The sequence below is a fragment of the Lissotriton vulgaris genome, unplaced genomic scaffold, assembly GCF_964263255.1.
Source record: "Lissotriton vulgaris unplaced genomic scaffold, aLisVul1.2 SCAFFOLD_1577, whole genome shotgun sequence".
Taxonomy (NCBI): Eukaryota; Metazoa; Chordata; class Amphibia; order Caudata; family Salamandridae; genus Lissotriton; species Lissotriton vulgaris.
Window position 1 is genome coordinate 239,470 of NW_028243043.1, and position 25,662 is coordinate 265,131.

At 44.1% G+C, this 25,662-nt stretch overlaps 1 protein-coding gene across 1 annotated transcript in view; it reads right to left on the reverse strand.

The window, feature by feature from the left end:
- The window catches only part of LOC147668728 (nicotinamide N-methyltransferase-like), a 53,317-nt gene that overhangs the window by 15,945 nt on the left and 11,710 nt on the right, over positions 1-25,662 (reverse strand). The window contains exon 2 of the mRNA XM_086948471.1: positions 11,194-11,380. Within this exon, the coding sequence (XP_086804597.1) occupies positions 11,194-11,380 (187 nt within the window). The remainder of the gene's footprint in view (positions 1-11,193; positions 11,381-25,662) is intronic.

Genomic DNA, 25,662 nt, shown 5'->3' on the forward strand with positions numbered 1-25,662 from the left:
TTAAACAATCATTGGGCAGGTGTTCTCCTTATCATGCGTAACATGTAATACAATTTGTCGTGTGTGCTACTTGCATAATTCTCTCTAGCTCAATTCCTCACAATTACTGCAAAGTTACAAGTAAATATGCATAATTGTGTGAGAAGTGTAATCCAGCATTTAGTATTATTTTCCTAGTGCAAAATGCATCCTTGTGTCCAAAATGGGCCTGAGGATGCCTTTTGTGCTAAGAAAATTGCACTAAATTCTACACTACACGTATAACCCCCGAATGTGCCCATTCCGTGTTTGCCAAATCGTAACTCACCCCGTCATTCCACCCCCCCGCCCTACTTCCCACTTGTACCTCCTGCAATCATGTCAGCCAACAATGCCGGTTAAAGTAGTGGTTGTTGTTGGCCGCAGTTTATTAATAATAAAATTGCAATATTAAAATTACAATATTCAATTTTCAATATTACAAACAAATACTGGTTATGCAAGTTCTTCATTTACGAACTGTCCTCATCAATCATACATGAATATTAATAGACCCATGACACCGTCTTGTGAGAAAAAGGTGTCAGTTTTCTCCAGTTCGTAAATGGCACTTTGCAAGCAGTTCCTTGTGAATCCTTATTGTCCCATTGGTTGGTTGCCCACGCCGTCTGCGTGTCGTGGAGGGGAGCTTTTTCCCACTGGAGTTAGGTCCCCAGCTCGCTACCATTTGCGCCCTGCCGTCCGGCTGGGTCTGGGCCGCGAGTGCCATCTCCTCTTGGTACTCCCCTCCTTGCTGCGGCCACGTCACCCTGCCGTGCGGCCTTGAAAAGTGTGTGGCCCTCTTCCTACACACCGCCCGCCGGTGTGTATCCTTAGCCAACCATTGTAGGATATCCACCACGCCGAAGGGAGGCTTACGTCCTTCTGCGGCTCCCCCCATCCTGTTTTTTTTTTTTTTTTTTACTTACAGCCTGCCATCGCCAATGCACCCCACAGGTTATCCCAGAAGACTTACATTCCTCTGTCGGAGAGGTGCACCCCGTCCTGGCCGTACAGCTCTGGACGTCCTGGGTGAATGAGGCCGTGACGGATTGAATCCATGCCGTTCATGGCACAGAACTTGTGCATTGCGATGTTCAGTTTCCTCCTTGCGTTATCCACCGATTTGTGTGTGTCAGCGCCTCTCCAATGTTTTCTGCTGATCATCTCCGGCCAGATCACCGTTGTGGGACCCAACCACGTTGTTGTCGTGGTGCGATCCTTCTGGATGGCCTGCCCCAATACTTTGAGCCCCAGTTTCGTCAGGTCATTGCCGCCGAGGTGGATGATCAGGGCGTCGGGATGCCACACCGAATCTGCCAGTAGGCTGTCCAGGGTTGGCAGCAGCTGCTCCCATCTCATCCCTGGTTGTCCCACCCACCGGATGTACGTCGCTTTGGGTCTGGCTGCCGCTTTGTGCCCCGACCGTCGCCACCATGACTCCATCCTGGACACGAATGAATGTCCCACCACCCAAACCAGCCGCGGGCGTCCCCCTGTCAAGAGAAAATATTCTGTTAAGGTGGCCCGCTGCGCACCCGGGTTTATCTTCTTTCGATGCAGTTATTCATACTTTTTCCTTTTTTTTTTTTGATATAGTTATTGAGCTCCGGTGGCCTCCTGCGCACGGGAGTATTGGCGTGTCGGTGGAAAGTGGGCATTGCCACAGCACCCTGCCGTGCGGCATCCCAAGGTGCTCCCTTTTTTCGTTTCGTGCTCCCCTTTTTTTTTTTTTTTTTTTGGGAACCTTTCCTTCCCTTTTTTTTTTTTTTATATCAGGTGTGGCCGTATGTACGATTTGTAGGCCCTGAATCGCCATCTGCCCACAGCCCGTATCCGATCCTCTGGCATGCCATGCTGCGATGCCGCGGTTGCTGCCCCGATCCTGAAGGAGTGCGGAGTGAAGGCTGCTGGGTGGAAGCCCGCTCTTCCGAGACCTTGGCGCATCACAGCTGTGAATTGGAACCTGCTCAGGCTCCTCCCGTCGCGATGCCTGAAAAGAGGGCCGTCGCCCGCCGGGCGTGCTATCAAGTAATTGAACAAGCAACACACTGCGCAAAGCCCCATCTCGGGGATGCAGTGCAACCTAATTGTTACCCCTTTTCGTGCCTGGTCTGTCTTAGACTGCCTTAATGTAATCTCCACCGCTCTTGCCAAGGGTTTAATGTCCCTGGCCTGGAGGCATCGCTGTGCCGGGTCCATCTTGTTGGGGGCCACTAGCTCGCTTATGCGGAACGCGCCAAAGAAAGCTGTGGTGAATGCGGCTCTAAATAGTAGGAGCTCGTATCTGTCTGAGATGATTCCATCTAAAGCTCTCAGGAGGAGGCCCAGCTTACCAAAATCAATGGGGCGCCTTGCATCTGTATTTTTTCCTTCTACTCTCCTCCACCCCTTCAGGGCTGCCTTGAGATATGGGGAGGCCGTGGGGGCATCTCCCGTATGAAGCCTGGCAAAATGGGAAATGGCTGACAGGTGTGCCTGTGCCCATGACCTTGATTTATTGGCATTGAATGCCCACTGTACAAACTTCTCAACCGCTGTCCGTGTTCCTAATTTGTCATCCAGTGTGCTTATGCCGCCCACGCTCATTACAGTACTTGTGCATCTCTTGTATCTCCTGGTGGCTTCAGGGGTTAGTGAATAGGCCCACCAGTCTGGATAGGTCTACCCCCCCAGGTCCCACAGGTATGTTGGGAAAAGGGTCATATCTCGGTCCGCCCCAGGGACCAGGTCTCTGAATCGCTCCATCTGTGACCGGGACAATGCGTCCTCTGCCATGTTCTCTGCCCCTGGGACGTGGCGTGCTTTCAGCTCCAGATTCCCTTCTAGCTGCAATTTAATGAACTGGCTCATTAGCCTCAATGTGTCTGGGCATCCCGCTGCGCCCCGGTTAATGGCCTGCACCACCCCCTTGTTATCTGACCACAGTGTCAGCTTCATGTTCTTCAACTCCTGCTTCCAGATGGTCAATGCCACTATTATTGGGAAAAGCTCCAGGAACGTGATGTTCCTGGTGACTCCCTGTGCGTGCCATTTGTCTGGCCACTGGCTCGCGCACCATTGATTTCCAAGGATGGCCCTGAACCCCAGGCTCCCTGCTGCATCTGTGAATAGGGCTATCTGCCTGGCTGTCACCCAACCCTCTCTCCAGATCAATAATCCGTTAAATTCCTGCAGGAACTCGTCCCACATCTGGAGGTCCTGCTTCACCCCCGCACCCAACCGAATGCGGTAATGTCTGTGGGTGACTCCCGCTGTTAGCTGTGTCAGGCGCCTGGAGAAGACCCTGGCCGCGGGTATGACCCTGGCCGCGAAGTTCAGCTTGCATATCACCCCCTGTATGACCCGGAGGGTGGCCTTGTTCCGCCTGCGCAACCTGCCCACGTCCTCCCTGAATTCTTTTACCTTTTCCGGGGGCAGCCTGGCTGTCCCTGCCACGGAATTCAGCTCTATCCCTAGGAAAGTTAGTCTTGTGGTTGGGCCTGTTGTCTTATCTGCTGCCAGGGGGACCCCTAAGGTCCTGGCTAGCCTTTCAAATGCCGCCAGAGTGTTGCTGCACGTGGGGGATCCCGCTGGACCTGTGAATAGGAAATCGTCGAGGTAGTGTAGTTTGCCGCCTTCCTGATTGTAATCATGAAGGGCCCATTCTAAAAAGGTTGTGAATTGCTCGAAGTATGCGCACGATATGGCGCAGCTCATGGGCATCGCCTTATCGACAAACAGGTCACCCTCCCACTGAAAACCCAGCAAGTGAAAACTGGATGGGTGGACGGGCAGCAGGCGGAACGCCGATTCAATGTCCACCTTGGCCATGAGGGCGCCCTTCCCCGCCGCTTTTACTAAATCTATTGCGCCATCCACTGTTGCATAACCTACTGAGCAGGCTTCCGGGGGAATTCCATCATTCACTGATGCCCCTTCGGGGAATGAAAGGTGGTGTATCAATCTAAACTAACCCTGCTCTTTCTTGAGGACCACCCCTAGTGGGGAGACCACTATGCCTCTGCGTAGTTCCTTCGGTAGTGGACCCTCAATCCTACCCAGGGCTTTCTCTTTCGCCAGCTTGGTGCATACCACGTGTGGGTGCTGCATCGCTGATTTTAAGTTCCTTGCCCCCTCGAGTGGTAAGGTGCCTTTGAATGGAATGACGAATCCTTTGTCAAAACCTTCTACCAGCACCCTGGCATCCGCCCTGTTCGGGTACTTATTCGCCAACCTGCGCAGCTGTTGTCTGTTGATAGGAGACCTGGCCAGCTGGCACTCTTGAATGTCTACCAGGTCACCTCGTCTACTAGGCCCGGGGCTAGTGCTTTTTGCTTTTCTCTTTTTTGTCCCCTTTGGATTCGCGCTTGCCTCCCCTGCACGCCACTGCCGCGTGCTTGCCCCCACAGCTCGAGCAAGCGTGCTGGAATTTACATGACGAGCCCCACGAGCAATCCCCTGCGTCGTATCTCCAACAAATGGCCTTGGTTTTGTTTGAGGAATGGGATCTCCCTGCGCTCTGCTTCTGGTAAGTTCCGCTCCTGCCCTTCTGGTGGGAACTACGAAAGGAATGGTCATACTTGCCCGCCCAAGATTTTACCTCCTTCGCTGTGAGCATTTTATGGATGAACCCAGATACGTCCTCCTCGTTCCATTCTATCTCTGGATGCCTCTGCATTTTGAGCCTAAAACCCTTGTCGTATTCCAGCCACGCTTCCCCTGGGAACTGCCTATGTGCCAGGTCAATATTAGCCTCATATAGCCAAAGGTCTGCTGCATAGTGGGGGAATTTCTCTACAATGATGCAGGCCATTATTCTGAAGGCATCCAACCAATTTTCAAAATTGCGCTCCTTTCTGCTGCCGCGCCTCTCTCTCCTATCCTCCTCTTTCCTGTCACAGGTGGTGAGGTCTAGCCCCGCGAGTTGAATTTCGAGCAGACAGAATATATCGATAAACTCCTTCCGCCATATTCTTTCTTTAACGGCTAGTGGGATAAGGCATGCTAGGCCGGTGGCCTTTGTTGTCAAAGATGCCGGGCCGGGGGATGGCCTGCTGTATGGATCGGAGGTTATGCCTCCCAGCGCTGGGCTCCCTGCCGCAGATCCGTAACCCCAACCCATGACCGGAGAAATTTGCTCGCCCTGTGCCGGCAGAACCACGTGTTCCTGCTCCCTAGCCTGGTGCGCCCAACCCGGGTCGACCATGTGCCAAGATATGCCTGCCGCCTCATCTGTGCGCTGCTCCCTGGGCCCGCCTGATACCCCATGTCCCGTAGTGTTAAGCAGTGCTGGCGCCAGTGATTTTAAGCATTCCTTAACTATCTCGCTGATATGCTCACCATTCGTGCTGGCCGATGTTTCGCTCTGATCACCATCATCGCGTCGCGGAGGTAGGGTTTTTTGGGGCTCCTTCCTCGGGGGGTTCTTCCTGGAGGACTTCCTTATCGGTGTCTTTTTGCGCCTTTTGGGATCCGATGGGCCTGGTCGACCGGTCTGTTTTCTTTCCCGTTGTCGATGTGGGGCTGCAGCCACTCGCTCCCGTGGATGGCTATGACCTCCCGGATCCTCTTCAGCAACTCGGCCACTTCCCCAGGCTGGCCCTCTGCCATGGCTCCTAGCGTAGCCGACGACGGTTCCTCTGCTCCGCCCAATGCATGGGTTCCGATGAAGACGGGAGGGGTCGTGCTACGCAATCCCGCTTCGCTTCGGCTGCATGACTCCGCCGGGGAATTTCTTTGGTGAGCCTCGTCGCAACTTCAGCCCCGTAGTGGCACACTGCGCACCGCGGGGCGGCTGGTACGATGGTGCGGGGAGAGGGCTTCGGCCCGTCGGTTCTTCTCCCTCGAAGTCCTAGTGTTCCGGAAGGTCCCGTCCTCTGCAAGGCTCTGCCGTCCGATTCTGCAGATCTTCTTGTCGCGCCGCTCTCCCAGCTCCACGAAGAAGTTGTGGCCTAGCTGGGAGAGTCGGCGACTTAAATCCCCCTGACTCTCCTTAGGGGGCTTCGGTGTATCCCCTGATTGGGGGATTTGAATGAGGCGGGAGGGGTGCCATTGGGCGCCTCTTAGGGGCGCCCAGGCAAAAGGTTACTTCCGGCCGGGCAAGCTGGTGCGCTGCCCGCTTCCGCTGGTCTCCGGGTGCTTTCGGCGCCCGGAACAAGTTTCACCACTGGTCGGGGCACCACGTGGGTTATGGCGCCGGCCTTCTAGGGGGTGCGGCAGCCTCTGCGAGAGCAGTAGCCAGCAGCCACTCCCTCTCTTATAGTTTGTAGTGCCTGTGCTCCTGCTGTGAGATTTTTGCCCCAAAATGGCACTTAAGTAATCAAGCTGGATTATTAGTGTAATTTGGGATCAAAAGAGTATTGGGTAATTATTAGAATTACTCCAATTACTCCGGCATAACTAATATCTCTCCCAGGACTAAATATAACATTAAACTATGTCAAAAAATATACCTTTTTGTAGGAAGCTTGTTGCCTTGCAAGTGGGATTGTTTTTAGCAGTTGTTTTGGACAACCTTTGGCTTAGACTCCAGCTCAATAGCTCTCTGACACTCGGAGTCTACTTCGCACAGTTCCAATTCTCTTTAAGTTCCTAAGCACTGAGCTCGTCTTTCTCTTCGAGCCACAATGCTCATTTTGTTGTGTCTTCAATTGAAATAACTGTGTTGCAGTCGCCCAAATTTGTTCCCATCTGATTATGCTATTTCTTATTTTGACTTCTAGGTTGTCGAATAATATTGTGGATGCGTTGGGAAGAGAGTCTGATCTGTACTGAGGAGTGCTGAAGCCACAGATGAAGAACCGGACATGGATTCCTTGGATACTCAGAAGTAAGCATAGAAGATCTGGCTGGCAGCTGCTGAAGGAATGGAGACTGTTGCCAAGCTAGATGAAGTCCACATGGCATAGCCATCATGGAGTTGATTCCAAAATGGTGGCGTCCTGAGTGATTGGGCTTTTTGTGTATCTTTGAGCTCTCTTTGGGCTTTCTGTATGTGGAGAATGGAGCTCCTATTATAACAGATGTGGCACACAAAGCACTTTCCTCCAACAGATGTAGTGCACCAAAAATCTACAACATCTCTATGCTTCTAGGTGAACATAGTGTTCTTTTACATACACAGTTTTTCTAGACATGCTTCTTTGTAGTCCAATCTCCAGGAACATGATGGGGTTTAGCGCTATGTACATAAGCTATAATGTAGGTTGTGACAGAGCTCTGAGGATTCTCTAACCAATGAAATAAAGGTTCCCAAGGCTCACTGTATGTGACATTTAACTTACTGAACCAAATACATGGGACTAATAGCTAAGTCAAATATACCAATCAGGTGTATGCCAATTTCATTATGTTTAAAGGGGATACACAGCACTTTACCACAGGTTAGCAGGAGTAATGTGTACACAAGGCAAAAATCAAGGGAAAATTCACACAAAATATGTTTTTTTCCAACACATGTGAAAGAGAAAAGGGAAGCAAAGAAACAGGACAGGCCGGCTTGAAAACATATAGGAGATGGGATATGTATAGGAAGAATAGAACACCTACCCGAATGGGAAAACATGACATTTTAAGATTCATATACTCATGTAACCTATCTGTTGCATTCCCCTATCATGACTTCATTCAAATTGCGTATTCCTTCATTCCGTTGTTGATGTTTTTATGTTTTATTTGACTGGTCGTCAAATAACTCTTAAGAATTCAGGCTTAGGAATGTTGATGTTTACATATTTCAGGAGATTTGCAGTGAGGGTTTAAATGTCTGACTGGGTATATTAGAGCAGTAAATCAGCTGAATCTAAAAATAGAGTTATGGATCTCCTATAAATGTTCTCAAAACAAGAGGAACAGGGAGCTTGTTTATGCAGGTCCAGCAAACGTACTCCCTAACTGGAATTAAATATGCAAAATTGGTGTGCAGTTCCTTAGAGAGAGTGTGAGTGTTCAGGTCTGTGGAATAGCCTCCTTTTGGAGGAAGTGACCTCACACACCCAGAGGGATGTCATGCTTCATCATATGAGCCTGCTCCTCATCTGGCTATTGCTGCAATGCCCGATGGGCACACGTCAAGAGGCTCTTTGGTGGAGATCTTTTTCATGAAGCCATTTGGTGCGTGGGTGTACAGAATGAAGTGAGTAGTGTAGTGAAGTGCAGAATAGTGCGCTAAAATAGGTTTTGGGAAGGCCCTACTTAATATATTTGTATTCATGGGACTCACTAACCTAACTTAAAACGAATGTGGCCCTAACTGGATACAATGGTCCTATAGGACATGTGTTTTGTGAACAAAGGTCGACATGTTTCTTGCCATTGTTAGCCCCTAGAGGGTCTCTCGGCAATCCATCAGGACCAGGTAATTCAGAAAATATCCGTAGGCTTACACTACTGCAAGGCTGGTGCAAAGGGTGCAAGAAATGTTATAGTTACCAGCTTTGCGAGAAAATACAGGGTGAGATTTACCTAGTATTGTTTGACCTGAAAGCGAAAGCAATATAAAAGTGAAACCAATGTAAAAAGGTGTGACAAAATGGCTCAAAGGTGCATGATTATGTTTCAGGGGGGGATCCCCATCATTGTACGACTAGCAGTGCAGCATTATATTTCACGGGGGATACTAATCTGTTTCCAACTAACAATGACCCATTGTGCCACAGTGGGATTTCAGGGGTTAATTGCAAAAGACAGGACCATCCCCGAAATTCGGGTGGGGTCTCGGTGATCGTAGCATTAAAAATGGAGGCAGAATTTGTTATACCTACAGTTAAATGAGGGACAAAACACACAAACACATAGGTAAGAGCAGCACAAAAGGCTGTCATACGTGCATAACTCCAAACAGGAGTGGGTGAAGTTAACAATACCATGTGTAGCAGATCGCCGTTTATGTTGTGGGATTATGGACAAGGAGAAACAATCACCCCACGCTGTTGAGGTCTGAGCTGATGGGAGCGTCAGCAGAGCAGAGCATTGTTACTCATGACCCGTGTGGGAGAGAGAACGTTCAAAGCAGGATAGGCAATCAAGTCTTAGGCAGACATACTCTTAACGGGAGAATCAGCAACCTTCACAGTTGCATACTCACAGAGAGGCGGATTGGCAACTATCCCTTCTCCTACCCTGGCTCTGGTTCCTGTACTGGGACATGCTAAGGGCGGGTCTTAAGTACGCTTTTCCTGTTCATGGGGAGAACCACTAGAATGGCGACGAGTGCGGCCATCTTGAGTTAGTCGCCCGATTGCGAATAGTGTACAATGTTTTTACAGAGGTCATGGCTGTGCTTGCAAAATCTGGATTATTTTTAATGCCTAAGTAGGATTGTGTGTATTACTTATGAAAGGTTCCTTTCACCTAGTGCGGTGATATTTGGTATCGGTGTTGGTTAGGACGGGACACAAAGAGGCAATACTCTTAGATGTCATCCCAGCAGACATTGCTTCGCTAGGGTAGTGTGGGCTCTCTTAGGGATGTGGAGTCAAGTTTCATGGCGGTTCTATTGTAAAGCCAAAAGAGGTTAAAGTACACTACCAGTGAGAAGCTCCGGTCACATAATGTAGTGATGTTATGTGCCGGGCATGTAATGGAAGTGCACGAGAAGGCACAGCCAACAGATATTGTCCAAGCGCTCCTTGCCCCTCTTGGGCAGGGTGGAATCATTAGGAATGTGTAAACAGATTGTTATGAATCACTAATGATTGACAAAAGACACAAGGTGTTGTTATGTTGTCTACGGAGCTCGTCAGGTAAATCGCAAACATGCGGTGTTGTGGGCGATAGCTGTTGCGGAAAATACTCTGCTAAGGTGGTGTGGATTTTCCAAGAGAGTTTAGTCAGGTGATCGTCTATAGCATCTGACTCACATGTGACTTCTACTGATGTTTTGTGTTAGCTGGTAGGACACGTGTGGACTGATACAACCATGTCTGTGGAATAGCCTCGTTTTGGAGGAAGTGCCCTCACACACCCTGAGGGATGTCATGCTTCATCATATGGGCCTGCTCCTCATCGGGCTGGCACTGCAATGCCCAGTGGGCACCCACAAAGGGGCTCTTTGGTGGAGATCTTTTTGATGAAGCCGTTTGTTGCGTGTGGGTACGTGAAATGAAGAAAGTAGTGTAGTGAAGTGCAGAATAGTGCACTAAAATAGGTTTCAGGACAGCCCTACTGCATACATTTATTTTCATGGGACTCACTAAGCTAACTTAAAAGCAATGTGGCCCAACGGTTGACATGTTTCTTGCAATTGTTTGCCCCGAGCGGGTCTTGGCAATTCATATGGTCCTGGTGATTCAGAAAATATCCATAGTCTTACACTACAGCAAAGCTGGTGCTTACGATGTAAGAAATGCTATAGTTAGCAGCTTTGCGAGTAAATACAGGGTACGATTTACCTAGTTTTCAAAAGGAGGCTACTCCACAGTCCTGAACACTCACACTCTTTCTAAGGAACTGCACACTAATTTTGTATGTTTCCTATAAATGTGTCAGCAATCATGTAATCAGGCCTACCCAGTTCTTATTTAGGACAAAGTCTTGAGGCTCTCTTCCTCCAAGGTACTTTATTTGAGTCAATTAAGCAAACTAAAGGGCTAAATAAGTGTACAACACAGAAATGCAGCATTATGTGCAGACTGGTCACACTTAAGGGGTTAAGATTATTTTTCTAACATTTTCCCAAAAACTTCTGCTGTAATATTTACCATTATTGTTTGCGTATTTGGATGTGTGAAGTTTTTCTTATGTAAACATACTCCCATGTATTTCCAAATTATTGGCTTACCCATAGTTCATAGACCTTTCCATTTTTACCATTCTCACATACTATTGTAATATTCGCTTCTGTGAGCAATAGTTGGTACTTTATAATCTCAAACATTTTGCATGTGAGTATATAACTTCCTCCTCCTTTAGTAGTGAGTAACGCAACATAATTAACACTTTCCTCAAAAATTGCTTCTGAAAGTCCTATTTTCATGTGAAAGCCCACCTTGGGAAGAAATATGTGCAGCTGTTGTTTTTTGTATTTTCTCCAGGAATACAGGAAGTTCATGAGAAAAAGTATAAATAGTAAACAGCAGTAATACTTGTCAGGATTGCTACATTGGACTCATAGCAGACCACTGTATTTTGAAACTAAGTTAAGTAAACCCAAAAGAAAGTAAGACACAAACACTGTTCAAACAATAATCATACCTGTCCTTTTCAAGTTCACATGGAATGAAAGATCCAGGCTCCTGTTTCAGCCATTGATCAATCATTTTTAGACCACCGTTCAAAAAATCAATTATGATGATTTCGTTGAAGAATTCACAGGCTGGTAAAAGTGAAGAAACTACGAATGATCCACCATACTTGATCAGGATATTCCCTTTTACGTTACCTGATTAAAAGAAAAACACAACAGATTGAATATGTTGCCTATTTGTCTTTAATATTTAGTTTATAAGAGCGCTTTTAATGTGACCATGGCTAGAAAAATATCCTTGAATGCACACATAGTAGGCACCATTGTCAATGCTTCAATCAAATAAAATGGATCAAAACAAAATTGATTTTAAACTTTGGCTTTCATTCAAGGATTTTGGAAATACTCATATATGCCAATACACCTGATTCAGACGGTGTACTCCTGATTCTTTAAACAAAAAATAGCTTTATTTCAGGTGTTTCCTGCATAAAACTGCTTTTGTCTCAATATAAGCTAAATGAAAAAATACAATCCATGAAATATTTTCAAAATCAACCACTTTCTTGTTTGAAAATATTGGCATGCATGAATACTTAATTCTGTCAATGTATTTATTTATTCATTTCTGGATCTTGTGAAAATACAGAGGGCCATGAAGGGTATATTCTCATCTCCACTGCCATCTTTATAAGTATTTAAGCTCAGGATAACATCTATGTGCATATTTTAAAACAGTCATTGGAATGTAACTTGTGACTTCATGTTTATAACACTGTCATAGAGTGCTGCAATCTATGCTACATCTGAGGGTTTACATGGGGTATGTTGGTATTCTAATTCAGTTTTTTTGGCGCTGATATTTTCTTTTTAAGGCAGCTAATGAGTAATCATTAAAAGTTGTTATACATTATGCTAGTGTCTGTGCTGTGGTTATGCCTCAGACCAATGGCCAAATAGTACATGATCTCTATTTACCCAGCATCCAGCAAAATAGTACATACTCTCTGCTATTTAGCCAGAGGCCAGCTAAGTATCTGAAGCTTCACTTTTTATGTGGCACAGGCTAAAAAGTAGAAATCACGAACTATTTGTTCAGTTTCCAGATTATTAGATTGAAGTAGGTCGACGTGGAGAGAAAAGGGACTCCATGAAATTGCAGAATGTCCAAAGCATTTGAAAGTTAATACATATATAAATATACGAAAGTATGTACAAAGGTATGTGCATGAATTAAGGTACGTGTTTTACAGATGAAAGAACAGTAAAATTAATTTTGAATATAACATTTTAAAATAAGAAATGTGCAAATCAAACTTCTGTTTCCAAAGGTTTAGGCTATTGCACACAAATACTTTGGGATGCAGTATAAGAGTATTCAACTTTAGGCAAAGAATATTGAGCATGGTTTTAAAGCATGTTAAATAAATGTTGTCTTCACTTATGTGAATACAATGTTTTTTTAACCCTTTTGGTGCTTGCGTTGGCCAGAGGCCCTCGCAAGCACTACCTCCCTGGTGCGTCGCACATCCATTGGCTGTCACCAGGGTGGCAGACCTTTAAACCTTAAGCACTGGAGATTGTTTTAAGAATAAATTCCCATGGGGAGACACAGAAGGCTTTCCGCGTCAATCCCCCGTCCCCCCTCCCTCCCATCTGTGACGTTAGCGCGCCGCGAGGCGTTCTGACGTCACAGATTTCCCGACCAGAGCCAAGGACAGCCTCAGGTAAGGTTGCGCACAACTCTGATAGGGAAATCAGGCCGCAGCTTTCAAAGAGGCCTCATTTGAAAGGGGAGAGTCTCCCCTTTCAAACACAGCCTTCCTGGCCGTGAATCGCAGCACTGCTGCGATCCATGGCTAGGAAATCCCACTATACACCAGGGATGTCTTTGGGGGGGTCAGCCCTCGTGGTAATGGGTCACCCCCTCCGGGGGCATATTTTGTAGAAAAAAGAATGTTGGCTTTCCTTGGGGGGGGGCGAAATGGCCCCACCCATGTAAAAAAAAATAATAATAATATGAATTCAAAAATGGCGGCAACATTGACAGGGGGGCGGTCCACCTGCTCAGTGGTCGACCCCCAGTCGGGGCAATTTTTTTTATAGCTGTGTGCTTTCCGTGGGGGCCACAATCGGCCCCTATTGAAGCCATAGCTATAAAATAAAATGGAGACGGATATATATTCTGAATTTCTGTAGAATGCGTAGAAAGATTTTTTAAGAAAATGCTGACATGACAATACATAGAGTCTGGGTATGTGACTATGCACTTAAACTCACTGAGAGTTTACGTGAAAACTCATTGATTATAGTTATAATATACACAATGCATGGTTAAATATGTGTGGCCAAAACGCAAAAGCTAGTCATACCAGCATTTAATGTGTTTCAACTCACTTAGAGGATATGAGAATCACAATGCTCTAAATAAGCTTAGAAATGTGAAACTCAAGAGATAGGTGTACTGACCAGTACCAGTAAATAATGCAATGTTTCAACACTGTGAAAATGAATTGATAAAAAAGTAATGACGTTATTAATGTTCAAGTAACTACCAGTACCATAATGCATCATGATAATGTGACTATGACTTCCTGGTACATAATGATGAAACTAAGGAGGGACAAATGTTTGTAACCGTGATCAAGATCGAAAGATTGAAACGCGTTGGTTAGAGATAGCATGTTGTAATGACATGCTGTTGAAATAAACCTGCTAGAAAAATAATCCTGGTGGAGTGCGAGTTTACTTTTGTTGGTGATCGTTTGTTTACAGGGAGAGCCCGTCCCTGCAACTCGCACCGGCTGTGAAAAGCTGTTCCTTCTGTAACGGGATCAAATTGGTGGATAATATATATATATATATATGTATATATATATATATATATATATATATATATATATATATATATATATATATATATATATATATATATATATATATATATATATATATATATATATATATATATATATATATAGAGAGAGAGAGAGAGAGAGAGAGAGAGAGTGTCTGAAGATGATATTACCTACTGGCGGTCGCCAGTAGGTATATATAGTTAGGATTTTTTCCCTATGGGATTTTTGAAAATTCTATGTCTAATAACTTTGGCGTTTGTGGACGGAATTGGCTGAAATTTTCAGGAAAATTGAACATTTTGTTTCTGAGCAGCCCCTGAAAATTTGGGGGGGTTCGTCAAGGGGGGGCCGAGAAAAAAGGGGGGTCCCAAAACGCGTTTTTCCAATGTTAATTTCCATAGGGCGGTTGGCCTCACTTTTAGCTCGAACGGCTGAATGGATTTGCACGAAACTTGGCAAAATTGTAGGGACTGTTAGCCCGATGTGCCTTTGCTAGGTCTCAATATATGTGCTCCAGTGGATTTTGAGAAATTAACGTTCAAAAAAAGATATATATCTGTGACAGCGCTCCGGTTAGCGCTCCGGTTCGCGTACTTTTCGCGTAACGGAGCTTTGCGAAGCGAAGCTGATTGGCTCTTCGGTGTCTGTCAACATTCTAAACAGTCCGGAGCGGCCGCCATCTTGTCTCTCGGTAGGATCGAGAGACAAGAGGAGGCCAAAACAAAGGGGGAAATTACCATAAGGGGGCATAGTAGATCCTCGTTGACCCCCTAGGTTTTATGTGGAGGTTTTAAAAGGGCCCGGCAGAGCAAAAAAAAAAAAAAAAAAATTTATTTTGCGTGGGGAGCGCCCGGTTTGCGAACCGGGAAGCGTTCTGGGGAGCGTACTATAAGGAAAAAAGAATGATAGACTTTTCAAATACTGTATGTTAATTGATTGTTGGTTTTGTTGATTATTTTTTAATTTCTTTATTTTTAAAGCAATTATTTATTATTGTGATTGTGTTTCAAAATTTAATAAACTTTACAACATTTCACTGTCTGAAATGTCATTATTTTCATTGAACATAGTTTGTAATCTCTGAGGGTGTAAAATGTCCTCATTTTGAAGGAGGTCATCTACTGCTTTCACACATTGCAGTAGTTCTTAGTCCCAAGTTTCATCCATAAATTCTATATAATTTCAATTATTTCTTGGCTGCTCTCCTGCAGGACAATTTGAAATTCAACTTTGTGTTCGCCTTCCATTTTGCCTGAAATTTGGATAAAAAAAAGATATATTAGTAGAGATAGGGCACTGTTGGGATTAATTTTAGATAGGCAGTTTTTATCAGTGAATTTATCTTTGGGCAGTGTATAGTATCAGAGTAGAAGTAGGAATATAAAAAAGTGTATGTGATTTAACGTAAGTAAATTCATAATTATACAAGAGAAGCCTAACTCCATCCATAACTATAACAGAGAAGTTTATCTAAATCTATAACTACTACAGAGGGATAGTATATAACTATCAGAAAAAGTTTACCATATTAACTTATAGTGCACAATATACTTCAGTTTTAAAAATAACAACTTACCTTTACAAAGAAGGAGAAGTGATTAGTGAAAATCCAACTGAAATGTACAACAAGAAGTAGTAGTCAAAATGGCTGTGTTTCCTTCTCTTCCTTTATATATATTCAGGTATATAACCAATCAAATGTCAGGTAATAAAAGTAGAAAATGAAAGTAACATTTTCATTGGTTGTCAATTCCAACACTTCAGATGTGTTTTGTGAAGTAATTTACCTCACGGTATTTAGAGAGGGCTACAGGCTAAATGGCTAAATGGAATTTCAATCAAAATGTGAAAATGAAAGGGATTGGTATGTAGTATGAGCTAATCTATATTTGGTGAGAGTGTCTCCAGTCATTTTTCTGTAAATTACTTTCCCACCTTTTTTATTGGACCGCTTCCCGGGAAGCGTCCCGGTTCGCGAACCAGCAGCGTTACGGGAGTCCACCATTTTGTGTTTCGGTCGAATTAAGATACAAGATGGAGGGCAAATAATGTTCAGAATGGGTAGAAGGGGGCACGGTAGACTTATCTTGACCCCCTAGGTTTTCTGAGGGTGGCTGAGGAGGCTTATATGTGCGGGAAAAAAAACATTTTTTTTACAAATTTCGCGCGGTTAGCTTCTGGTTCGCGTACCGGGTAGCGCTCCGGGGAGCGTATTTGGTTGAAAATTAGTGAAAAAAGTTAGAGTAAAATAATAATTGTGAGTGATCAGATGTAGGGTAGCTCTGAGAAGAGCTTTTGGGTTTATGGTACATTTAGGTACTTATAAGTAGGTACCAATGCACAGTCTTAAATTCAAAATTAAAATTCTGTTGCCCTCATCTGAGAAGTGAACTCCATCTCCTCTGTAGATATCTTGCATGCAGTAACGCAAGTTATATATATATATATATATATATATTACCTACTGGCGGTCGCCAGTAGGTATATATAGTTAGGATTTTTTCTCTATGGAACTTTTAAAAATTCTATGTCTAATAACTTTGGCGTTTGTGGACGGAATCGGCTGACATTTTCAGGAAAATGGCACATTTTGTTTCTGATCAGCCCCTGAAAATTAGGGGGGGTTTCGTCAAGGGGGGGCGAGAAAAAAGGGGGGGTCCCAAAACACGTTTTTCCCATTCATTTTTCCATAGGGCGTTTGGCCTCACTTTTAGCTTGAACGGCTGAATGGATTTGCACGAAACTTGGCAAAATTGTAGGGACTGTTAGCCCGATGTGCCTTTGCTGGGTCTCAATATGTGTGCTCCAGTGGATTTTGAGAAATTAACGTTTAAAAAAACAGGTATATCTGTGACAGCGTCCCGGATAGCGCTCCAGATCGCGTACTTTTCGCGTAACGGAGCTTTGCGAAGCGAAGCTGATCGGCTCTCCGGTGTCTGTCAACATTCTAAACAGTCCGGTGTGGCCGCCATCTTGTCTCTCGGTAGGATCAAGAGACAAGAGGAGGAGAAAAACGAAGGGGGAATTTAATGAAAGGGGGCAAGGTAGCTCCCTCTTGACCCCCTAGGAATGATGTTGGGGTTATTAAAGGGTCCCGTGGGGCAAATAAAAAAAATTAGATTTTTTGCGGTAGAAGCGCTTCCCAGTTCGCGATCTGGTAGCGAAACGGGAATTCGCCATTTTGTGTTTCGATTTAATTAAATTACAAGATGGAGGAAAAATAATGTGAGAAATGGGTATAAGGGGGTACGGGAGACGTATCCTGACCCCCTATGTTTTCTGAGGGTGGTTGAGGAGGCTCATATATGTTGATACTTGTCTTCCAGCGGCTGCGCGTTAGCGTTTTTTTTTTTTTGCTGCGTGACGTCTGTTAACGTTCGATTCGAAGGAAATCAGTGTTGACCGCCATTTTGACACTGCGAGTAAATATATTGTTAAAAATAAAGAAAGGAGAGGTAGTAATATGGCAAGTTACAATCGTTTTAGTTCCAGTCAATTTTGACGAACACCTTTGTGTTCGAAGAGACCCAATTAGGTTTGAGCCGGTGGGGCACAACGTTACCACACAAGGGAAGATGGAACAGGGGGTCCCTCGGAGAGAGAGTCGTCCGCACTCTAAACGAACCATTCGGTACACGTACGACATGGAGAGAGAGAGAGAGAGAGAGAGAGGGAGAGAGAGAGAGAGAGAGAGAGAGAGAGACGTGTACAATAATAGGCCATTTAGTGCGCACACAACACAGAACAGCAGGGGTCAAGTAATATGGAAACACAGGCAGAGGGACGACGTAGATCCATACATTACGTACACACAAACTTGGGCGGGGGGAGACAGTACATGTATTATATACAAAAATCCAAGACAAAACATAGAACAGTTGCTGGCCAAAAAGATCTCTTTCTGCATGCTGCGCATCCTTAGCATCCTACTTAATTCATCTGGGGGCTGAGCTCTTTTTACCGTTTTCTTCTCTCTTATCGTCGGCTGCCTTCGCTGGTGGCTTTGGTTGCAAATACTTACACCTTTGTCAATTGGTCGGGAACTAACCTGGTCGGGCTAATACTCAGGGGGGATCTTCGAATCATTTTTAGCGAATGGGTTTCCAGGCTGAGGCAACGGTAGGTGTCAGTCGGGAGAAAAATGGGGCAGCTTTGAGTTTCATATCTATGAGGGTGCGAGAAGGAGGTGGTAAATCTTAAACATTGGCAACATTCCTAGTCCTCCTGACGGAGGGTACTTGGGTAAACCTCACCTCGGAATATTCCTTAAACGTTCCCTATTTAGTTAAACGTAGGAATTTATTCATTGGTGCACGTCATTCTTGGTTTTATTATTCGGGGTGCCAAGCGAAGTCATATGTTGTCATCCTGTAATAACCCGTCAAGTTTCTGCTTCAGGCTGCCCTCCCAAGCGCTGGGTTCAGAGAGAGACATAGTCATTGTTTGCTCGTTGTGTATAGGCACCATATTCAAAGCCTTTTTCCCATCCCATCGGCCGTTAAGTCACAATTTTTCCGTACTTTAATCGACGTTCCGAAGTGACCTGCAGAAAAGAGGGAAAAAGAAGGGGCGGGGGCAGCGCTTAAAACACATCAGCGCGCATAAACCCGAAAAGGCTTTTACTTACTACATACTCGGCCTATCTCCACGGGATGCTGTCCCTACCATCTCGGCGTTTAAGCCCAGGGCGGACCGGTAATGTGGGAGAGATAATTATCGGAGGCCTGTGGATAGCATAGGTCGCCCAAGTGTGGCATTACGGATCGTGTGCAGGGGAGGGTCAAAACAAAGGGCAGTCGGTGTAAAGTGGGGGCGAGCTCGTGCTCTCCTTTGAGGAAGAGAGATAACCTACAGTGGTACGGGGTCGTTTTCGTTCGTACTAGGGGGGCCAGGTGACATTCGTTCGGGTTGGCTTAGGGGCATTTAAAACAACTTCCCTGATACAGGTAGCATATAAAGTAGAGGCTAAATACCAGGATCTTTATCGATTGCTTTATGCTGTACAAAAATGAAAAACACATACAACAAACCTGGACCATTCATATTTGCAATGTTTCTGCGTACTATACTTTTTAACCCTTAACTAATCGAGCTGCTTCATTTCACCTGCTTTTTTTTTTTATATATCGGAAACAGTGGCCATTTATTCGAAACTTACCAATCTACGCGTTACAACTACGTTTGCTTTTTCAAAAACCTTTAATAAAAATGTTGGTGCACAAATACGGGCCTACAACCCCGTGGGCCGGCCACGGAGCAGGCTGGAACTGTAAATGGGGGGGGGGGGTATTTATTTGTGGAAAACATAACAGAGTAAGTGGTCATTGATTTCATAATAAAAAGTGCGACAAGTGCAACAAAATCATATCGATAATTCATTGTGAGCAAGTACCAAAAGTGTCGACAATTCGAACCTTCAATAAATACAGTAATCAATGATGCATTAGAACTTAATATCAATTCATTTTCCGAACGTGTAATCAGTACCCGTCCCATTTCAATTTATTGTTCGAACGTATAATCAATACCCATCCCGGATCAATTCATTGTCCGAACATATAATCAGTCTTATCCCATATCAATTCATGTGCTAAAAACTGCATACATATCTTATGATATCAAGGCTGAGCAATTGGGGCACAACAAGGAGTTGAGAGTTTCATTTGTACCGGCGCCATTTTGGGTGAGGTCAGGAAGGTCCAAGTATAGTCAAAATGTCTCCACCAACTCGTGGTTGGACCGGGACCTCTTTCGGCAGTCCAAAAGTTTTCGTTGAAGGGTAGCAGAGGGGACTGGCGACATGAACCATCAGTGAAAGTGGGGTGGGAGGCAACAATCTCTCCTACCGGGTCATACTGGTGTCCCACCGGAACTGATCAAGTTGGTAGTCTTGTAGGATTTTGGTCATTTCAAGACTGAGGCCGGCGCCGGCATGAGCGCGCCGACGTCCCGCGGCTACATCGTGGTCGTTCCGTGGGTGATCATGGCAGTCATTCCCCATCGGGGGTGTCTGCAGGGGTCGGGGGCCCCCGTGGCTCTTATAGAATCTTCAAAGTCGAGGAGAACATTTTTGGACGCAGGACTCATTTTCTAGCTGAACTCAGAAGCGTTGTTGCACCGCAACAGTGGACGAGGCCCCGCTGGGTGAGTGGAGCGCCGCTGCATCGCAAGAGTGGACGAACCCTTGTCGGGTGAGTGGAGCGTTGGGGGTGCAGCTGGGGGCCTCCACCTGGGGAGGTGGGAGAGGCTCGTTCGAGCCGCCTCTCCTTCCCAGCTCACCCCACGCCGACACCGGGCATTGATATCCGTGATGTCCGGACCAGGCGATAAGAGGGGGGGGTCGGAGGCATGTGCAAGACATCCCCCCCACCGTTGTCGCAGCCATTATTGAAGAAAGAAGAGGGGGGGGTCGGAGGCAGAGGCAAGACATCCCCCCGTGGCCTGTAGGGCGCTGCTTCAGGGCCGAACGGGGAGCTCATACCAAGCCGGGGCCAGACCAGGAGATACGAGGGGAGGGGGGGGTCGGTGGCATGTGCAAGACATCCCCCCGTGGCCTGCAGGGCGCCAGAAGAGGATGGGAGGACCAGTACATTCCGGGCCGACCATCCCACGACTTCTCCGGCTGATGGCGGCTAGTCGGGCCCCGCCCTGCACGTGTCAAGGCCTCATCTTCCGGATGGGCGTAACCGTGGACCTGTTGCACTTCGGGAGTTTCCGGAATGGGGGTAGGTATCTGCTGATTTGTATCTATTTCATGTTACCGTTATTGGGCGTGGCGGGCGGTGGGACAGACATGCTTGGAGCAGTGGGGGGGTGGCGGAGCCTAGCTACCTCGTGGCTGCCGTAACGTCAAGCTTGGCTTCTCTCACCACTTTCATGTTTCTTATTTCTAGCGAAGTCAAAAACTCATCAGTGACCTACTGATTTTGTTCGATTTCTTTCCCTTCCTTTTCAAGTGTGTTTCATGCTAAAGTTTCTGTTTAACAGGATACTGTGATCACTTCGTATTTTACATATGTCTTCTTTATTAGGGGTACCCTCCGGTTGAGCCGGATGATGTACCTCTAATAAATGGTCCGGGTGGAACTAGTTTATCAATCAGTGGGGAGTAGATGGGCATGACAGATTACAACGGGGGACAAAGGTCCGCATTACCCACCCTTCACTACTTGCAAAGACTAGACAGAATATTTCTATTCCATGTTATTTGCAAACAGAGAAAACCTCGAAAGAACTATTCTTTGAACAATAAATGTCCAACCAATCAATCAATCAGTGGGGAGAAAAACAGGCATGACGGATTCCAACGGGGGACAAAAGTCTGCATTACCTATCCATCACTATCTCCAAAGGGAGACAGAATATTCCTATTCTTCTCTGTTTGTAGACAGGGAATATCTCAAAGAGCAATAATCGATAAAAAATTAGTAGGATTATAACACTTTAATAACTTATAAATATATACATCGCAACAAAAACAGTACACACCTTAAAACATTTTTTATTAAAACAGAAGCAACAATGACAACTAACAGTAGTGATATCCTGGGCGGGTGATGGAACTGGGATTGTTAATGGAAAAACATCTACAGAGAAAGCTATTGGTGAATTATACTTCTCCGGAAATTTAAAACTCACAAATGTTTCATTTGTGTAATCGTTTCATAAACATGTACATTAAAAAACTAAATACGCTCCACTGTTTTAGAAAATCTTTACAGCTTGCTAGATCACCCTTTAAAGTTATAACTACGAAAACCTACTTACTTAAGCTGTTGAATTCGGCTTCAAATGTAAAGCATAAGTTCAAGCTAGCATATCATATGTCTAAAAGGTTTAACATAACTGATATGCAAATTTAAATACTACCCTTTCTTAATGGTGACACCTTATCTCTCCTATATCCCACAATTTTCATGAGCAAAGCAAAAGAAATTCTGAGGCCCTGAAGAAATAAGGCTTACTGTGGGGTTCAACTCAATCTGGTGTTTGGGAGATTCCATGTTTTAGGGTGATATTCTGTGACAGGGTGCAGGCACCAGAAGAATTTTAGCCTAGTTCATCACATTGGAGAATGAGGGTCTGGGTAAATATCTAATCTGGTGAAGAACCATCCCTTCTTTAAACCCCATGGTGACCAACTATAGTTTATTCTCTATTTCGTTCCCTTGCCATAACAAAATAAAAGTCTTGGGTTATTTATGGAAGGGAATACTTTTTGTTTCTTCCAATTTTTGAAAGAAAAGAGGAGGGGGGGGGCAGCGTTCAAAGCACATCAACGTGCATAAATACGAAAATGTTTTTACCTACCACGTACTTGACATTTTACAGCTTTTCATATTTGCTATTAAAAAAACATTGAAATTCACTGAAAAAACCATAGGTTATAGACCATATATAGTTAGGAATTAGCATTTACAAAACCTTAATTTACTCGCACAAAACCATTGAAATTCGCATATATAGTTAGTTGCGCTAACTATATATCGCGCACCCGCAACCCACTGCTGATGATGTCACATATTACATCATTCATGACATGGTCAGTGACATCACTGATGACATCACTGATGACAACATCCAGTGACTTATTGTTTCTGTAAAGTTAAAATATGTCTTACATATTGAAGAATGAGTGGATGTATAAGTGTCTGGATGAAGGATTTAGTAGGTGCATGACTGACTGTATGAGTGAGTGATTAAATGTGTCTCACTGAGTGCATGGGTTAGTGACTAAACTGTCTTAATTTGTGCATCATTATATCTGTTCTGTAAACTGCTGCATGTGTTGATCAGTAGCTATATGAGTAACTATATGGGTTATTGATTGGTTGCCCAAGTATTTGTATGGGAGACTGAGTGTGTGTGTGGGTGGCTGGGAGGTGTATGACTCTGTGCATAGATGTGTGAGCAGTTGATTCACTAGATGTATGGGTTCAAAAGTGCATGTGGAAACAGCTGTATGGGCGGTTGACTGTCTGCATGAGTGTATTGGTGAGTGAATGGATATCTCAGTGCTACATGTCAAAGTAAGTACATATGTAAAACACAGTACATGTGAGAGTTGACATATATAAATAACTGTGCATAAGAGCCAGTGAATGTGTGAGTGGCTGCATGGATCATTGTGAACTTGTATCAGGGATTGTATAAGAGAGTAAATATGTGTTAGTATATGTTTGAATAAGTAAGGTGCGTATAACTGTATAGTTGAGGAAATGGAGGTGTGATTGATTCTTTGCATGACTGACTAGGTGTGTGAGTAACTCCATGGATGAGTGACAGTCTGTGAGTGTCTGTTTACACTGAGTGTATCTAAGATTATATTAGAGTCTGAAGAGGTTCATCGTATTATCACATGAATTATGTCATCAGTGATGTGATCAGTAATGTCAAATGAGATGTCATCAGTGATGTCATCAGTGATGTCATTTGAGATGTCATCAGTGATGTCATCAGTGATGTCATCAGTGATGTCATTTGAGATGTCATCAGTGATGTCATTTGAGATGTCATCAGTGATGTCATTTGAGATGTCATCAGTGATGTCATAAGTGATGTCATTTGAGATGTCATCAGTGATGTCATCAGTGATGTCACTGACCATGTCATGAATGATGTAATATGTGACATCATCAGCAGTGGATTGCGGGTGCGCGATATATAGTTAGCGCAACTAACTATATATGCGAATTTCAATGGTTTTGTGCGAGTAAATTAAGGTTTTGTAAATGCTAATTCCTAACTATATATGGTCTATAACCTATGGTTTTTTCAGTGAATATGTATATATATGTATCTATAAACATATATATGTGTATATAGATACAAAAATATGCATAAGTCTACAGAGTCAATGATATATGTTTATATATATATATATATATATATATATATATATGAATATGGATCCATATATATAGTTATATCCATATATATAGTTATATGTAGAGGTAAAATGTATATATATATATATATATGTGTGTGTGTATGTATGTATATATATGTTCACTGAAAAAACCATAGGTTATAGACCATATATAGTTAAGAATTAGCATTTACAAAACCTTAAAAATTCACTGAAAAAACCATAGGTTATAGACCATATATAGTTAGGGATTAGCATTTACAAAACCTTATTTTACTCACACAAAACCATTGAAATTCGCATATATAGTTAGTTGCACTAACTATATATCGCGCACCCACAATCCACTGCTGATGATGTCACATATTACATCATTCATGACATGGTCAGTGACATCACTGATGACATCACTGATGATATCTCAAATTACATCACTGATGACATCTCAAATGACATCACTGATGACATCACTGATGACAACATCCAGTGACTGATTGTTTCTGTAAAGTTAAAATATGTCTTACATATTGAAGAATTAGTGGATGTATAAGTGTCTGGATGAAGGATTTAGTAGGTGCATGACTGACTGTATGAGTGAGTGATTAAATGTGTCTCACTGAGTGCATGGGTTAGTGACTAAACTGTCTTAATTTGTGCATCATTATATCTGTTCTGTAAACTGCTGCATGTGTTGATCAGTAGCTATATGAGTAACTATATGGGTTATTGATTGGTTGCCCAAGTATTTGTATGGGAGACTGAGTGTGTGTGTGGGTGGCTGGGAGGTGTATGACTCTGTGCATAGATGTGTGAGCAGTTGATTCACTAGATGTATGGGTTCAAAAGTGCATGTGGAAACAGCTGTATGGGCGGTTGACTGTCTGCATGAGTGTATTGGTGAGTGAATGGATATCTCAGTGCTACATGTCAAAGTAAGTACATATGCAAAACACAGTACATGTGAGAGTTGACATATATAAATAACTGTGCATAAGAGCCAGTGAATGTGTGAGTGGCTGCATGGATCATTGTGAACTTGTATCAGGGATTGTATAAGAGAGTAAATATGTGTTAGTATATGTTTGAATAAGTAAGGTGTGTATAACTGTATAGTTGAGGAAATGGAGGTGTGATTGATTCTTTGCATGACTGACTAGGTGTGTGAGTAACTCCATGGATGAGTGACAGTCTGTGAGTGTCTGTTTACACTGAGTGTATCTAAGATTATATTAGAATCTGAAGAGGTTCATCGTATTATCACATGAATGATGTCATCAGTGATGTGATCAGTAGTGTCAAATGAGATGTCATCAGTGATGTCATCAGTGATGTCATTTGAGATGTCATCGGTGATGTCATCAGTGATGTCATCAGTGATGTCATTTGAGATGTCATCAGTGATGTCATTTGAGATGTCATCAGTGATGTCATAAGTGATGTCATTTGAGATGTCATCAGTGATGTCATCAGTGATGTCACTGACCATGTCATGAATGATGTATTATGTGACATCATCAGCAGTGGATTGCGGGTGCGCGATATATAGTTAGCGCAACTAACTATATATGCGAATTTCAATGGTTTTGTGCGAGTAAATTAAGGTTTTGTAAATGCTAATTCCTAACTATATATGGTCTATAACCTATGGTTTTTTCAGTGAATAGGTATATATATGTATCTATAAACATATATATGTGTATATAGATACAAAAATATGCATAAGTCTACAGAGTCAATGATATATATGTATA